The sequence below is a fragment of the Dendrobates tinctorius genome, unplaced genomic scaffold (genome assembly GCF_039654945.1).
Source record: "Dendrobates tinctorius isolate UK_male_01 unplaced genomic scaffold, ASM3965494v1 ptg000070l, whole genome shotgun sequence".
NCBI lineage: Eukaryota > Metazoa > Chordata > Amphibia > Anura > Dendrobatidae > Dendrobates > Dendrobates tinctorius.
The window spans coordinates 63,464,131-63,482,040 of NW_027361738.1; the positions used below are offsets into that span (position 1 = coordinate 63,464,131).

A 17,910-nucleotide genomic window follows, 5' to 3' on the forward strand; every position below is an offset into this window, starting at 1 on the left:
CTGTCTGCAATCTGCCAAAACCTTATCAAAGACATAAGCCAACAAGCTGATAAGAAAAAGGCCCTGAAGCAGCTAGGCTTCAAAAACTAAATCAGCACTCAGGTATTTTCAGAAGATAGAGCTAAATGAATTCAGCACACCCCAGCAGGGAATGGCAGAAATCCAGAAAAACAAAGCAAAACAAAGTCAAAGCACAAAAGCAAAAGGCCGAGCAGCAAACTTAGCCTTAGAGGAGCAGGAATTCAGACTGGTCTCCAAGGATCCCACAGAGAAATCACCCGCAGGGCAGAAGGGCGTCGGCAGCCTTATATCCAGTCCGTAACTCCACTCAGCCAGTCATCATCATCAGCCTCAGGTGTTTGATAATCAGGCTCACTACCTTTCTTTACCAGAAGAGGGAGTTCCTCGGGCCTCAGTAATGAAGGGGAAAATGAACTCACAACTGTACCTCCCCCTTGAGGAGGGGTCACCGAACCCTCAACTACGCCACCAGGGCGATCAGGGTGAGCCCGATGAAAGGCATGCACCAATCTTTTGGCATGAATATCAGAGGCAGAGACCCAGGAATTATCCTCCTGACCATAACCCTTCCACTTAACCAAATACTGGAGTCTCCGTCTAGCCAGACGGGAATCCAGTACTTTCTCTACCTCATATTCCATGTTACCTTCAACCAATACAGGGTCTGGAGGTGCCACCCCCGGAACAACTGGTTCAACAAACCTCTTCAACAAAGATTTATGGAACACATTATGGATTTTAAATGTGACAGGAAGAGCCAAACGAAAAGAGACCGGATTAATAATCTCCACAATCTTGTAAGGTCCAATAAATCTAGGCTTAAACTTAGGAGAAGCCACCTTCATAGCGATATTTTTTGATGATAACCACACCATATCACCAACCTTAAACTGGGGACCAATGGTCCTATGTCGGTTGGAAAACCGCTGGGCCTTTTTCTGGGAGAGAGAGAGCTTATCCACCACTTGGTCCCAGATCTGGTGCATTCTCTCCACCACAGTGTGAACACCTGGGCAGGCAGAGGGCTCCACCTGCCCTGAAGAAAATCGAGGATGAAACCCAAAGTTACAAAAAAAAGGTGACATCAAAGTGGCAGAACTAGCTCTATTATTTAAAGCAAATTCGGCCAAGGGCAAAAATGAAACCCAATCATCCTGATCAGCAGAAATAAAACATCTCAAATATGACTCCAAGGTCTGGTTTGTTCTCTCTGTCTGCCCATTGGTCTGAGGGTGTAAAGCAGAAGAGAAGGACAACTGAATTCCCAGCCTGGAACAGAAAGTTCTCCAAAATCTAGACACAAACTGGAATCCTCTGTCAGATACAATGTTCTCAGGAATCCCGTGCAAACGAACCATCTGTTGTAAAAACAGGGGCACCAACTCAGAGGAAGACGGCAACGTAGGGAGTGGTACAAGATGAACCATCTTAGAGAACCTATCACAAATCACCCAAATAACAGTCATCCTCTGAGAGACAGGCATATCAGAGATGAAATCCATTGAAATATGGGTCCGTGGCCTCTTGGGGACAGGCAAAGGCATCAACAACCCAAAAAAACCGACTCACCAGATCTCTAGTACCAAAAATACCTGGATGACCAGCCAAAGCAGAGCAATGAACTTAGACATCACTCTCTTCTTCCACTGGTCAGGAACATACAACTTTCCACTGGGACAACGCTCAGGTTTGTCCTCCTGGAACTCTTCCAGAGCACGTCTCAAATCGGGCGAGATGGCAGAAAGAACTACCCCTTTGCCTAAGATGGTAGCAGGCTTGGTCACCACAGGAGAATCAGCAAAGAAGCTCCTACAGAGGGCGTCTGCCTTGACATTCTTTGTTCCAGGAAGAAAAGAAACCACAAAATCAAAACGTGTAAAAAACAAGGCCCACCTAGCCTGTCTAGGGTTCAAGCGCTTAGCCGACTCTAGGTAAATCAAATTCTTGTGGTCAGTGAGGACCACGACTTGATGCTTAGCTCCCTCCAACCAATGTCTCCACTCCTCAAATGCCCATTTCATGGCCAACAGTTCCCTATTCCCCACATCATAGTTACGTTCAGATGGAGAGAACTTTCGGGAAAAGAAAGCACAGGGATTCATTTTAGATGTTACAGGATCCTTTTGGGACAAAACAGCTCCTGCACCAATCTCAGAAGCATCCACCTCTACCTGGAATGGAAGTGAGACATCAGGTTGCCGCAAAACCGGGGGGGAGGTGAATCTTCGCTTCAGCTCCTGAAAGGAAGAAACAGCCTCCGGAGACCAATTTAACACATCAGCACCCTTTTTAGTCAAATCAGTCAATGGCTTTGCAATACTAGAAAATTTTGCTATAAATTTCCGATAAAAATTAGCAAAACCCAAAAACTTCTGGAGGGCCTTCAAAGAAGTGGGCTGAACCCAATCGTGAATGGCCTGTACCTTGGCCGGGTCCATTTCAATAGTTGACGGGGACAAAATAAATCCCAAAAAAGAAATCCTCTGTACTCCAAAAAGGCATTTAGATCCTTTGACATACAGGGAATTCTCCCTCAAGATCCGGAACACAGTCCGAATATGTTCCACATGAGAATCCCAATCCTTGGAGAAGATCAAAATATCATCCAGATAGATAATCAAAAATTTATCGACAAAATCTCGGAAAATATCGTTCATGAAGCACTGGAAGACAGAAGGGGCATTAGTGAGCCCAAAAGGCATCACCAGGTACTCAAAATGTCCCTCCGGAGTATTAAACGCCATCTTCCATTCATCCCCATGCTTAATGCGAATAAGATTATACGCCCCCCTGAGGTCAAGCTTGGTAAACCATCAAGCAGCTTTAACTGTGGAGAATAGATCAGAAATCAGGGGTAACGGATACTGATATTTAACAGTAATTTTGTTGAGGGCACGATAATCAATACAAGGTCTTAATGATCCATCCTTTTTGGCTACAAAAAAAAACCCGGCACCTAAGGGTGACAAGGATGGTCTAATATGACCCTTCTCCAACGCCTCCTTAATATAGGATCGCATAGCCTCGTGCTCGGGTAAAGATAAATTGAAGAGCCGACCCTTGGGAAATTTACACCCCGGGCTCAGTTCAATTGCACAGTCATAACTCCTATGAGGAGGCAGAGACGCAGACTCATTCTCACTAAATACATCATAAAAGTCCGCCAAATAATCAGGAACATCATGCGACTGAGGAGAGGTGGAAAACACCGGAGCCTCACTAAAGGCACACCGACAACCCCAACTCACCACAGACACAGATTTCCAATCCAAAACTGGATTATGAATCTGTAACCAGGGAAACCCCAGAACAATAGTATCATGCAGATTATCCAACACCAAAAATCTGCAATTTTCTTGATGGTCTGGGGTGACCCGCATTACCACCTGGGTCCAAAACTGGGGTTTATTTTTAGCCAAAGGAGTAGCATCAATCCCCCTCAAAGGGATAGGCGTCTGCAGAGGTGTCATCAGAAATCCACAACGTTTAGCAAAATCCAAGTCCATTAGGTTTAGGGCTGCTCCCGAATCCACAAAAGCCTTGGCGGAAAATGTGGACAGGGAGCAGATCAGAGTAATAGCCAGAAGAAACTTAGGTTGAACACCCCCAACAGAAAACGTGTGTGCAAAGCGTTTCTCTCGTTTAGGACAGACAGAAATAATATGCGAGGCATCTCCACAGAAAAAACACAACTTATTACGCCTTCTGAACTCCTGATGCTGCTCTCTGGAAAAAACTCTATCACATTGCATAGGTTCAGACATTTGTTCAACAGGTGGCAACACCTTTCGTGCAGCTTTGCGTTCGCGTAAACGCCGATCAACCTGAATGGCTAGTGACATAGAATCGTCAAGACCAGAGGGAACAGGAAATCCCACCATAGTATCTTTTACGGCTTCTGACAACCCCTCCCGAAAGAGAGCAGCCAAGGCATTATCATTCCAGGTAGTAAGTACTGCCCACTTTCGGAATTTTTGACAGTACAATTCAGCAGAATCACGACCCTGGCTCAATGCCAGCAGGGTCTTTTCAGCCTGATCAATGGCATTAGGTTCGTCATACAACAACCCCAAAGCTTGAAAGAATGCGTTCACATTAGTCAGAATAGGATCATCTGGTTTCAAAGAAAACGCCCAATCCTGGGGATCGCCACGCAGCAAAGAGATGACAATTTTAACCTGCTGCGCGGAGCTCCCTGACGAGTTAGGCTTCAAGGCAAAAAATAATTTACAATTATTTTTGAAATTCAAAAATTTAGACCGATCCCCAAAAAATACATCAGGTGTAAGAATCTTTGGTTCAGCAGCATGTGAATGAGCAAGGTAGGCGGAAATTCCCCGCACTTCCGCAGCGAGTTGCTCCACACGATCAGACAATTGCTTTATCTCCATTGAGAGAAAAAAAAATTCCCCCTACGGCCTCAGAGAGATAGAGGAAAAAATATACACTTTTTTTTTTTTTATACAATTCTTTCCTGCTATTGAGTACCCTAGAATCTGCGGTATGGCGGGTGATTCTGTTAGGAATCAGTCACCGTAGGAGGCAAAAGCAGAAATACAAGCTAAGTCCAGAAAACCAGAGAAGTTGGCAACTATCAGATTGCAGACCCCTGAACCTATCAACACAACTAGCAGTAGCCGTGGGGGGTTCCTACGAAGCCCTAGACCCCTCGATCACAGCCGGAGAATTACATAGGCCTAAAGAAAGAAAGGGGAAATCTAAACTGCCCCAGAGCAGACCCCAAAGCAATAGGCAGCCCCCAACATATAATGACGGTGAAGCAAGATGAAAATACTAACACAGACAGAAAGACTGAGCAAAGACGGGGCCCGCAACTATCTAGATAGGAAAGGACAGGAAGGCTGCTGTCTGCAATCTGCCAAAACCCTATCAAAGACATAAGCCAACAAGCTGATAAGAAAAAGGCCCTGAAGCAGCTAGGCTTCAAAAACTAAATCAGCACTCAGGTATTTTCAGAAGACAGAGCTAAATGAATTCAGTACACCCCAGCAGGGAATGGCAGAAATCCAGAAAAACAAAGTCAAAGCATAAAAGCAAAAGGCCGAGCAGCAAACTTAGCTTTAGAGGAGCAGGAATTCAGACTGGTCTCCAAGGATTCCACAGAGAAATCACCCGCAGGGCAGAAGGGCGTCGGCAGCCTTATATCCAGTCCGTAACTCCACTCAGCCAGTCATCATCATCAGCCTCAGGTGTTTGATAATCAGGCTCACTACCTTTCTTTACCAGAAGAGGGAGTTCCTCGGGCCTCAGTAATGAAGGGGAAAATGAACTCACAACAGCACACTACCACAAAGTTGCTTACAGACATCACAAACAAATCCAAGCATTTGCCTTGGGGTCTTTCCAGTTTGCCCAGCCTATTTCAGGCACTTTGAAGGATTGCACACTTCACTGCAGGTGAGTCACATATGCAAACACATTTGTAAACATGCACTGTTTTTTCGCTGATTACTTCACCCCACACACAAATGATGCACCATTTGAACGGTAAACTTGCCCCCTTCAGCAAGAAAAGAGCCAAACAAACCACACATTCATGATTTTATCACTAAATACAGTTTAAACATTCATTTTCATAAACCTGCAGAAAGACACAATGAACTGCAGGTGGCACCACAACCAGAAGACATTTTTTGGCCTCTAGTTATCAAACCAATTTATTGTATTACCAATCTACATATATAAATACCTAGCAACAAAACAGCGCCCAATACTTTGAACAAGATTAAAGGCGGTAACCTATGACAATAACCCGCCATAATAATGAGTGGTTCCACTCCATAAGCATATATACACAAGGAGAAAAAAGAGTGATTGAATCCAGACTATATTTAGAAAATTATCAGTCTTTATTATTACAAATATACACATTAGTCATAAATAGCAAAATTGCACATAGCAAATTGACACCAGAAATCAGGAAGGAAAAGCAGAGGAGGATGAGAAAACCCACTGCACCAAAAACCTACGCCAGGCTAGTATAAAAATAGCCCAAGTAACATGTAAGGTCAACACCACTGCACATATTGGTTATAAATACAACCATAATAGGTTTAAAGAAACGGAGATCCCGCAGGGCTGGCTGGTCAACATGAAAAGGAGTAGCGGTAAACCGTCCCATAAAATACATACGTTACGCCATAACGGCAAAAAATAATACAGAGGGAGGGCTTACCAAATGGTGCACAGGTACCCCAGACTGTAAGGCGATCCCCGACGCGCATTTCGCTCTACCAAAAGCGCTTTCTCAAGGAGATGAGGCTGAATCAGCTGAAGGACCTTTTATATCCATGGTAACGGTCACATGTATAGACGTGACGTGAGTAAACCAATCAGAATGGCCATAGCGGCGTATGTGCCGTGTCACCACCAGGTCCTCAAACATGCAGCCAGGCGCCCAGCACGAGAGCGCACGCGCGGGGGGGGGTTAGCCACCGCACTTGCGTCCCAGGCTCAGAGGGCGCCGACTCCATGGAGAGGACACCTGGAGGACACATACCGCATGCGCACAGCCAATGAGTCAGAGCCGATGTACACAAAAATCCTGGTGCATAAAATAGCACAATTGCATATATGAAGAGTTAAAAACAATTACAATCAGGTACAATTAGAGCCATATTGTCCAGTACAAAACAGCAGCATAATCAAGAAGATAATTGTTTAGACACATATGACTCCTAAAACAAACCCCCAAATACACCCACAATATAATTGTGAGAAAATTAACCATCAATCACAAAACACCTTTTGGGAAGAGGGATGAAGAGAGGGGGAAATTTTTAGGATCACGTTGGTAAGTCCAAATCGGAATAAAATCTTCATGAAGATCCTATTGTGGTACAGCTATATGACTGGAACAAGAAATAGCAGTAAAGGTCCCGTTCGTCCAAGACAGCCAGCAATTAGACAAATATCAACTAGAAAATGAAAAAACATACAAAATTAAAAACAAATAAAATGCCCACAGTGATGGGGAAATGTATACAATAGTGGATGCGGCAAGGACATAGTAACTATAAAAAGGAGGCGAAGCTCAGGGACTCGTTGAGACCTTTCGGGGGTCACTGTGTCTAAAGTGACAATCCACTTGGTCTCTCTTTGGGCCAAAATTTTCTTATAATTACCGGCTCTAATCCCCAGATGAATGCAATCTACATATACCCCTCACCATAAACGTTTGTGGGTCACAATTGTGCACCAACTTAAAATGGCGATGGATTGTGTTTAAGGTAGAAGAATCGGCCACTGTCTTGACCGACAGAATGTCTCGCACATGCTCATGAACCCTTACACGTAGTTCTCTTGAGGTTAAGCCAACGTATGTCATGGGGCATCCGGAGGGGCTATGACAGGGCAAGGACAACGGCACGTAGGGATCTATTGTATCCCCGTGCAGTTACTGGCCATAGAGGTGACAGTGGTGGCACTTCCAGTAATTTTGGTCCTATCCGTTTTATTTCGACCTGCAATCATGAGTGGGACCATATGAGGGAGATTCTCACCAAGCATTGGGCTGTGTTGGGCTCTGAACCTTCATTAAATCTGGCCATCGAAGATCGTCCTATGATGTCCTCTAGGAGGTCCAAAAATTTAAAAGATCTCCTTGTAAGGAGTCATTATGTTCCAGCACCGACTAACCCGTTTGGCTCTAGGGACCCAATAGCTGGTTCTATCCCTTGCGGCCACTGTCTTGCCTGCCTGAATGTCTTGCGGTGCTCTACGTTCCATAACTCGGATAGATTGAGAGAATTTCGGATCACCCAACGTATATCATGTGGGAGTACCAATGTCATCTATTATGCTACATGCGGATGCCCCATGATATACGTTGGCTTAACCTCAAGAGAACTACGTGTAAGGGTTCATGAGCATGTGCGAGACATACTGGCGGCCAAGACAGTGGCCGTTTCTTCTACCTTAAAGACAATCCCTCGCCATTTTAAGTTGGTGCACAATTGTGACCCACAAACGTTTATGGTGAGGGTTATAGATTGCATTCATCTGGGGATTAGAGCCGGTAATTATAAGAAAATTTTGGCCCAAAGAGAGACCAAGTGGATTGTCACTTTAGACACAGTGACCCCGAAAGGTCTCAACGAGTCCCTAAGCTTCGCCTCCTTTTTATAGTTACTATGTCCTTGCCGCATCCACTATTGTATACATTTCCCCATCACTGTGGGCATTTTATTTGTTTTTAATTTTGTATGTTTTTTCATTTTCTAGTTGATATTTGTCTAATTGCTGGCTGTCTTGGACGAACGGGACCTTTACTGCTATTTCTTGTTCCAGTCATATAGCTGTACCACAATAGGATCTTCATGAAGATTTTATTCCGATTTGGACTTACCAACGTGATCCTAAAAATTTCCCCCTCTCTTCATCCCTCTTCCCAAAAGGTGTTTTGTGATTGATGGTTAATTTTCTCACAATTATATTGTGGGTGTATTTGGGGGTTTGTTTTAGGAGTCATATGTGTCTAAACAATTATCTTCTTGATTATGCTGCTGTTTTGTACTGGACAATATGGCTCTAATTGTACCTGATTGTAATTGTTTTTAACTCTTCATATATGCAATTGTGCTATTTTATGCACCAGGATTTTTGTGTACATCGGCTCTGACTCATTGGCTGTGTGCATGCGGTATATGTCCTCCAGGTGTCCTCTCCATGGAGTCGGCGCCCTCTGAGCCTGGGACGCAAGTGCGGTGGCTAACCCCCCCCCGCGCGTGCGCTCTCGTGCTGGGCGCCTGGCTGCATGTTTGAGGACCTGGTGGTGACACGGCGCATACGCCGCTATGGCCATTCTGATTGGTTTACTCACGTCACGTCTATACATGTGACCGTTACCATGGATATAAAAGGTCCTTCAGCTGATTCAGCCTTATCTCCTTGAGAAAGCGCTTTTGGTAGCGCGAAACGTGCGTCAGGGATCGCCTTACAGTCTGGGGTACCTGTGCACCATTTGGTAAGCCCTCCCTCTGTATTATTTTTTGCTGTTATGACGTAACATATGTATTTTATGGGACGGTTTACCGCTACTCCTTTTCATGTTGACGAGCCAGCCCTGCGGGATCTTCGTTTCTTTAAACCTATTATGGTTGTATTTATAACCAATATGTGCAGTGGTGTTGACCTTGCATGTTACTTGGGCTATTTTTATACTAGCCTGGCGTAGGTTTTTGGTGCAGTGGGTTTTCTCATCCTCCTCTGCTTTTCCTTCCTGATTTCTGGTGTCAATTTGCTATGTGCAATTTTGCTATTTATGACTAATGTGTATATTTGTAATAATAAAGACTGATAATTTTCTAAATATAGTCTGGATTCAATCACTCTTTTTTCTCCTTGTGTATATATATAAATACCTGTCTGTGTTCATCAGCTCATGAAATACATTTACATTTGACCAGCTTGCTTTTTCTGAAATTGCCTGCGCCCCCGACGACCAATGTGCGAAAATTTCGCACGGGCCAACTAGTATATCTATATAACTGTTATCTATCTATCTATCTATCTATCTGTCTGTCTGTCTGTCTGTCTGTCTGTCTGTCTATTTATCTATTTATTATCTAACTATGTAAGCTTTTTTGGCAGCTATGGAGAAAGATGGGAACTTCAATTAAAAGGATCAGGAAATACCCCGTATTCTAGGTAATGCTCTTCCATTTTTTGTTTCTTCTGTTGTTACTTTGTCTTAGGGTGTGTGCACACGCTGCGGATTCTGCTGCGGTTCCTCAGCGGATTGGCCGCTGCGGGTCCGCAGCAGTTTTTGCTGCGGTGTACAGTACCATTATTCCCTATGGGAATACAAAACCGCAGTGCAGACGGTGCGGATTTTTCCGCGCGTTTTGAAACCGCAGAAAGAATTGACATGTCGATTCTTTCTGCGGATTCCGCTGAGGTTTGCCATCTCCTCCATTGAGGAGATGAAAAACCTCAGGGCAAAACCGCAGAGCAATCCGCAGGTAAGACAGCAGGTCTTTTGACCTGCAGATTTACCTGCGGATTTTACAAAATCCGCGCGGCCAAATCCGCACCCCAATCCGCAGCGTGCGCACATACCCTTAGGCTTGCATTACTCATTGGTTATGAGAATAGTATAAGCTGTCGCTCTGTTCTAGAAAAAAACTCACAGGAGATTATCGCCCCGCAGTGTATCAGCTGATCAGCTCCATGCTGTCACCTATGGCTCCGCTGTGTGGGGAAGTTCTCACACAGCGGTACTGCCATAAGTGAAAGCATCGGTGCTGTGAACTCTCATGGCAGTGCAGTGATACACTGTGGGAGATATTAGCTCCTGTCAGCGTATCACCGGAGGCTGGGTAGAGCGGTCACATCTACCAATGTGATTGTTCTACATGTGAAATCTTCGTGGGACACTCGGTAAATGGATTATGTCGGACAGGGAGTATTACATGGTGGTTTATTTATTTGTTACAGGAAATGAGGGAGTCAGGGATTAGGCGATGAAGTAAGTATGGTTAATTATGATTAATAATGGACTTTATTCTGGCTGTGTCTTTATTTACCATATAACTATAGTATTAGTAATGGATAGGTGTCTTATAGGCATCTCTCCATTACTAAGCCATGGGCTTGATGTCACCGGACAATGCAAAGGTGACATCAACCCCACAAATATTACCCCACTTGCCACCACTACAGGGCAAGTGGGAAGAGCGAGGCTAAGTGCCGGAATTGGCGCTTCTATAAGATGCGCCATTTCTGGGGTGGCTGAGAGCTGATGTTTTTAGCCTGGGGGTGTGCCAATATACATGGCCCCTTCCCAGGCTATGAATATCAGCCCACATCTGTCTACCTGGTTCGATTTTATATGGGGACCCCATGTCCTTTTTTTTTCTGGGGTTCCCCTGTAAAATAGGCAGTAAAGGCTAAGCAAACATCTGTGAGCTGATATTAATAGCCTGGGAACCTTTATGGCTATTGGCTCCTTCCCAGAATACTAACATCAGTCATTGGCTTTCCCTCTGCTGATTATGAAAATTATGCAGGCGCTCACGCAATTTTTTAAATTTTTTTTTAAAAAATACAGATATTGCGTTTCACGCAGATTTCGTGTGTGTGTGTTTTAAACTCTTAATATACTGTTTTATTAATGAGGGTATCTGGCTGACACCTGTTCGCTAGTAAACCAAGGGCGCGGTATTATATGTATATATATATATAATCTCTCTCTCTCTCTCTCTCTCTCTCTATATATATATATATATATATATATATATATATATATATATATAAAATGTGTATATATACATATATATATATTCACATACTGTATATTTATTTTGAGTGTGTAAACATTATATTTGAACATGGTATGTAATGATATTATGGTCTTCAATGGAGAATGAAAAAGAAGAGGTTGAACAAGGAAATGACATCACATTTTTTTTTTAAATAATATTTCTTTATTTAGCTTACAAATCCGCTTGAAAATTTGCATCAAATCCACATCAAAACCACGTGGAATTTCAATTGCGTTTTCTGCCATGAGAGGCAGAATCCGCGCAAAAATTTCCACAGGCATTAAATCCACAACGTACGCACATAGCCTAAATGTATTTCTTTTAAATGCCTGGAGATTTTTTTTTCATAGAACATATCACAATCTGTGCTACAAAAAATAGAGAGAAATCTTGCAATGTTCATACTGCTGACCATTGGATTTTTTTTTTAAGGCTCTAACTTTATGTTCTTTCAGAAAAATGTACATTAGCAGCAATACACCCACTCCGACCCTATCTTCTGTATCGAAGCATCTAATAAGCGTGTGCCCAGGTCATTTTGATGGGAGGAAGACATATTGGTTACTGTGTTTGGTGGATCCTATGTTATCAGCTGTTTATAGGGGTGTTACCTGTCTTTGTAATCCTGCCTCTGATGATAATGAGACTTCTGAAAAGTCTTTTGTAAAGAGCAAAAATATCAGTCTAGAATAACCCCAAGTGGCCAGTGTGAAAATTGCAAGATTTATCTATTTTTCTTAAATACAGGTCATGATGATATGAAAAAAAAAGCGTTTTCAACATTTTGTAAAAAAAAAACAACCCACTGTAACTCAAAAACCTGATAAATAAAATAGTAAAACGCGTATTATCAGAAAATTACCTGTGTTAGAAATTTACGGCATGTCTGCAGGATAACTGCTTCTGTGACTTCCATAGATGTCAATGGCGGGAAGTGCAGAAGTGTCCATGCCCCCCCCTCTCAATTCAGTCACCGCTTGGATGCCGTGAACAGCGGCAGGACAAGGGTGGGGGGGGCTTAATTTTTGGACAGAGGTTCAGGTCCACATCTATCAGATATTTGGAATATGCTTCAGCATACAATCCGATATCTAAGAGAAGCCAATCGCGGGATTTCGGTCAGATTTTAGATGTATTTCTGCATTTGTAAATCTGTTCTATACATCTGCAGTGTTTGCTGGATTTTTTTTTTGCTCTATACCCATTCAGATGAATTGGGTGTCCAGAGAAATCTGTGTAACAATTCTGCACTTCTACGTATACACAGAGGGGAGTTCAGACATGGCAGATTTTTTTTTCTCCCCGACACACATTTTCTCACAAATTTGATTCAAAATTTGTCGCGTAAAGCTCATGTCCTTAAAAATGGAGCAGAAAATTCTTTTTTTTCTTTGAAAATCCCATCCTTGTATTTGGACTTGCACTGCACGGTGCTGTACGTTTTGATGGAGGATCGTCTCCGAAATTCTTCAGTAAGTCTGTCATGCCTAAATATTCCTTATTTTATGTTGTTCTAGAAGGGGTGATGGGAGAGCTGTGCTCCGCTCCTCTGTAAGAGAGTTCCTGTGCAGCGAGGCCATGCATTACCTGGGCATTCCCACCAGCAGAGCCGCCAGGTACATGCTGCCATTTATATTGTGTGTGTCTTATGGATGAACCAATTATTTTTCATTGATAACATTTCTCACATACAGCATGAAGACCTAGTAGCAGTGGCCATATCAGGGGAACCAGCATTATTAAAGGCCTCCATGCACGTCAGACTAACGTCTGCCCAACCCTCCAATATGGCTGGGATCGGCTGAGAGTCTAATGTGTATGGGAGCATCCTCACTCTCCCTGGACACATTGTGTTGGGGGAGTCAAAGACTTTTAAAAGAAGTTAAAAGAAGAAAGTGACAAAATATGAAAAATATACACAGCAAGTGTTTTGACATTGCTGTGCATACGCTCATCATTTTGAATGTTTATTGAGAGCTTTTTCAGGTGGGTATAGGGGGAGTCCCCCTGAAAAAGCTGTCGTGTGCACAGATCCCAACACTGATTTTTATATGCAATACATATGTTAAGAAGAATGTAGGAGAAAAACGGAGCCAAACAGTGTTCAAAAATTAAGGAAAAATTCACAGTGGTGTACCAATATGTCACATTGCCAGAAATAAATATTCATAGCCATCATGATACAAGTTCCACAGTAAATATTATATTGCACAATACTGAAGGCTTTGAACATTATAAAGTGCGGCACATAAGTAAAAAGAGGCACCCGGGCTTACCAGAAGGAGGTAGAAAAGGGAATCCGGAGATGTGGTGCGCCCTGACGCGCGTTTCGCGGCAGCAGAGTGCCGCTTTCTCAAGGGTACTCCACTGTGCTGCCAAAACCCCTCTTTTCCATCTTTATATGAGGTATTATTGGAGGTATTAGAGTGGTTGGGGGTAGTGGTTTCTGTATTTTTCACTGGTATCAATTGTTGGTTACGTGTCTTTCTACTAATAAGTAATAAAATGGAATGTTTACGTAAATTTTGAACACTGTTTGGCTCAGTTTTTCTCCTACATTCTTCTGTTCTTTGGAGCTGGTGCATTCAGCCTGGATGTGATGACATGATTGCATGCCACATCCTTGTTTTTCAAATATGTATGTGGGATCTATTGTTCTATTAAGCAATACATATGTTATAGTGGTGGCCATTTCCTATTGTTTAGGGATGAGGATAACTTCTAATGATTTACATCTTAATAATTTATAACAAGGTTATGTTCACACGTTGCACTTCTAATGTGGTTTTTTTTTTCAGTGTTTTTTATGAAAATTAAAACAGCGTTTCACACAGCAAAAGCTTAGAAATCTCATGCACACGATTGTTTTTATTTACTAAATGAATTGGAAAACTTCAGCTTTTTTTAAAATCAACTCTTTGAGCGTTTTTTCTGTCACCCATAGAAAACAATGAGAGCGCAAAAATGCAATTAAGGTTTTTGCAGCGCTTTTGGTGAACAAAACTAATTTAATTAAACTTGTACTGTAGACAAATAAAACTTGTAATCTGCACAAAAAAAGAGGCAAAAGCCTCAGTGAAAACACTGAAAAATGGGTATTTGAACACCAACATTTGAATGCCAGCCTGTGCCAACCACTGTGCCAAACACAGTCCCCCCCCCCCGCTCTCCACAATCACCTGCCATCGTAAATTAAAACAGTTCCATAGATGTCTATAATGTAAAGTGATACAACAGCTTGTTGATCTGGAATTGATCAGATCTTTTTTTTTGTTCTGTTTATCAGTCTGGTTGTAAGCGATGATGCGGTCTGGAGAGATCAGTTCTACAATGGAAATGTTAAGAAAGAGCGGGGTACGTGCTGTAAGAAGGTGGTCGAAGATGAGTGTATGTGCTGCTCATATCATCTTGAAGGCTTTGGAAGTTGCACCAAGTTTTTAAGTCTTAAATCTCCTTTCCTTTTTTATTTTTTAAGATCCCATGAAATGCAGTTTGCAATCTGCTCTGGTTTTACTCACTTTAGACCTATCTCTATTATCTACAAGTGCTAAATGATTAATATGAGTTCTGTGTCCAGAACCATGTTACTAGTTCTCATGTATAAGCACAGCTTCATTTCTAGACTTATTTCTCCTTCCAAAGCTATTGGAGAGTTCTTATCTTTCGTGAGAACTGACACTGTGATGTCTGGGAGTGTGTGATTTCTGTTTTACCACTATAACCTGGTGTAAATTCTCATCCATCTTTCCATTTTTACACAACCTAGGTGACTTCTTCCACCTTCCTCATAATATTGCCTTGTGCATGCTTTCCTCCCTATCGACAGCCTTGTCATCTTTTTATTCTGATAACTCTGATGCTTTTTTCCCTATCCACAGCCTTGCCATCTGCTTACACTGATAACTTGGATGCTTTCCTCCCTAACCAATGCCTTATCATCTGCTTACTATGATAACTCGGATGCTTTCTTCCCTATCCACAGCCTTGCCATCTGCTTACTCTGATAACTTGGATGCTTTCCTCCCTAACCACAGCTTTGACATCTGCTTACTCTGATAACTTGGATGCGTTCCTCCTTTTTTATACTCTGATCTATGAACTTGTATTACAATGCCTGTGCTGATTAGCTGTGCTCTAGCGCCCCTTTATTAGCGGCCCTCTATACTACAACCACAGTGCATTACTTCTTGTACTATATCCCTCTTTACCTATCCAGGATGAGCTGCTCCTTCTGAACAAAGATATAAAAAGTGCACAAGCCCAGGATATAAAAAGTTACCTAAATTTAATGAAGAATTGCGGTTGTATAGTGAATATTCCATATTCTCTTCCTGCATAGGGGCAGTGGTATTGCGGGTTGCCAAATCTTGGTTTCGCATTGGTTCTCTTGAAATTTTGTCTAATTCTGGAGAATTTCACTTGTTACGGTAAGAAGAATATTGGAAAGACCATTTATGAAATATTTTTTGTTGCACATATATCTGTGGCCACTAATAACATAACAGTAAAAGAACATTGCTTCCCAAATTGCTCATTGACGAGAGTCGGGGGGGCTCCAGACACATTATGTGATGGGCCGGTCCCACAGAAATCGGCGCATTCAGTAACATTCATCTAGTGATGTTGGGGGAATTCACTCTCATGTTGGATGAAGAATGCGTGGTTACGTATAGATGTCCTTCCAGAAACAAAGCTCCAGCAGCTCACATCACAAGCTGAAATGAGAGAGGGCTACAGCTCACGGCCATAAGGGGTTTCTGGTCTTCTTTAAAAGTTAATTGTGGGAATACGTGGTTATAAAAGATAAAAAGGAGCTATATACTCCTCCCTCCCCGCATTCTGTTCCAGATCTACCACTCAGGAGGTCTCCAATGGTTTGGAAGCAATAATGACCACCTGACCACTGAACCGTTCACTTGACCACTGAACCGTTCACTTGACTGCTGAACCACTGGTTGGCTTAAGAGTCATATATCTATTGGTTGGGACATCATATATTTCGGCCCAGCAGAGACGGTCACAGTCGTAGGGGGAGAGCTGGAGCGGACTATGTATTCTGCGAGTAATTATACTTTCTGTCTTTCTCTTTCTTTTTTTTTCTTTTCTCTTTTTCTCTCTCTCTGTTTCTTCTCTCTCTTTTTCTGTCTTTCTCTTTTTTTCCTCTCTTTTTCTTTCTCTTTTTCTCTTTGTCTCTCTTTTTTCTTTCTTTCTATCTTTCTTTCTATCTTTCTTTTTCTCTCAGTTTTTCTCTTTCTTTCTCTCTCTCTTTTTCTTTTTTCCTCTCTTTCTCTCTTTTTCTCTTTTCTTCTTTCTCTCTTCCTCTCTCTTTTTTCTTTTTCTCTCTTTTTCTTTTTCTCTTTATTTCTCTTTCTTTCTCTCGCTCTTTCTCTTTATCTCTTTCTCTTTTTCTCTCTTTCTCTTTCTCTTTTTCTCTCTTTCTTTCTCTTTTTCTCTCTCTTTCTTTCTCTTGCTCTTTCTCTTTCTTTTCTCTCTGCTTTTCTTTCTTTCTCTCGCTTTCTCTTTTTCTCTGTCTCTCTTTTTTCTTTCTATCTTTCTTTCTTTTTTTCTCAGTTTTTCTCTCTCTTCCTCTCTCTCCATCTCTCACTTTTCTTTCTTCCTTTCCATTCATTGAATACATGCATATTTGAGCCACTTGGTAAATCTTTATTGCTAATGTGATTATGCTAGATAGGAAATACTTTTATTATTAAAAGGTCCCTTCTATGTACATTTATAGCGCTGCCTGTTATACATTTTGTTTTTCTAGGGAATTAGTGGATTTTATCATTACCAAACACTTTCCAGCCATTATCCGGACAGATCCCGATAGAATTCTGGTGAGACCAGACCCACAATATAATACTTATTATTATGCAAAGTTCATGCCCTCATGAAGGAGCAATAATCAGCTCTCCGACGAGGCTGCAGGGCTCGGCTTGTATTGACTAGAACAATGCACGATTGCTATGAATGTGACAGTGTGCAGTAGGAAGCCATGAAGAGGTGTTGCTCTTGCCCCTTCTAACAGATCCTTGGTCCTGGTTAGGATCTTGGCACCGCTAACAATTCTAAATCTGATGGTCTATCTATTGACTAGGAATCGTGTCAAAGTTGACAAACCGATTTGTCAAATCTAGAAGGGTTAAAAAAAGAAAACTGTATTCATATTGGTGAACTATTATGTATATATAAGGGTAAGGCCAAGTGAAGCTGCAGACAGCTGTGACTGCAGGGCGGGTGAAAACTGCTCTAGTGTGTTTTATCTGCGAATTAGCGCAATTGTTAATGACCGCATGATTTTGCAGGTAAACAGTTATTGCCCACTATTCATAGAATACAACAGTTGACTTCATTTTATACAACGACATCCCGGAGAAAAACGACCTCACATTATTTATATGATAGACTGTGGGCGCTATATACACTGTGGGCCCTTGCAGGTCTACGTCAGAAAATCCTCATCAATGTATACCTATGATATACAGTTTTAAGAGCTGACAACTATCTAATGTTTATTGGAGCCACAATACACCCCTGGTGTCAGCTCTTTGGGAATAAAATCATCTGTATTGGATTCTTTTCTCTTTCTTTTGTCACATACGAG

The 17,910-nt window shown here is 42.2% G+C and overlaps 1 protein-coding gene across 5 annotated transcripts in view; it reads left to right on the top strand.

The window, feature by feature from the left end:
- The window catches only part of LOC141095628 (protein adenylyltransferase SelO-like), a 52,267-nt gene that overhangs the window by 13,980 nt on the left and 20,377 nt on the right, over nt 1–17,910 (top strand). For all 5 annotated transcript variants that reach the window (XM_073581752.1, XM_073581748.1, XM_073581751.1 and 2 more), the window contains exons 6-10: nt 9,634–9,690; nt 12,824–12,922; nt 14,593–14,660; nt 15,646–15,733; nt 17,074–17,143. In XM_073581752.1, the coding sequence (XP_073437853.1) occupies nt 9,634–9,690; nt 12,824–12,922; nt 14,593–14,660; nt 15,646–15,733; nt 17,074–17,143 (382 nt within the window). The remainder of the gene's footprint in view (nt 1–9,633; nt 9,691–12,823; nt 12,923–14,592; nt 14,661–15,645; nt 15,734–17,073; nt 17,144–17,910) is intronic.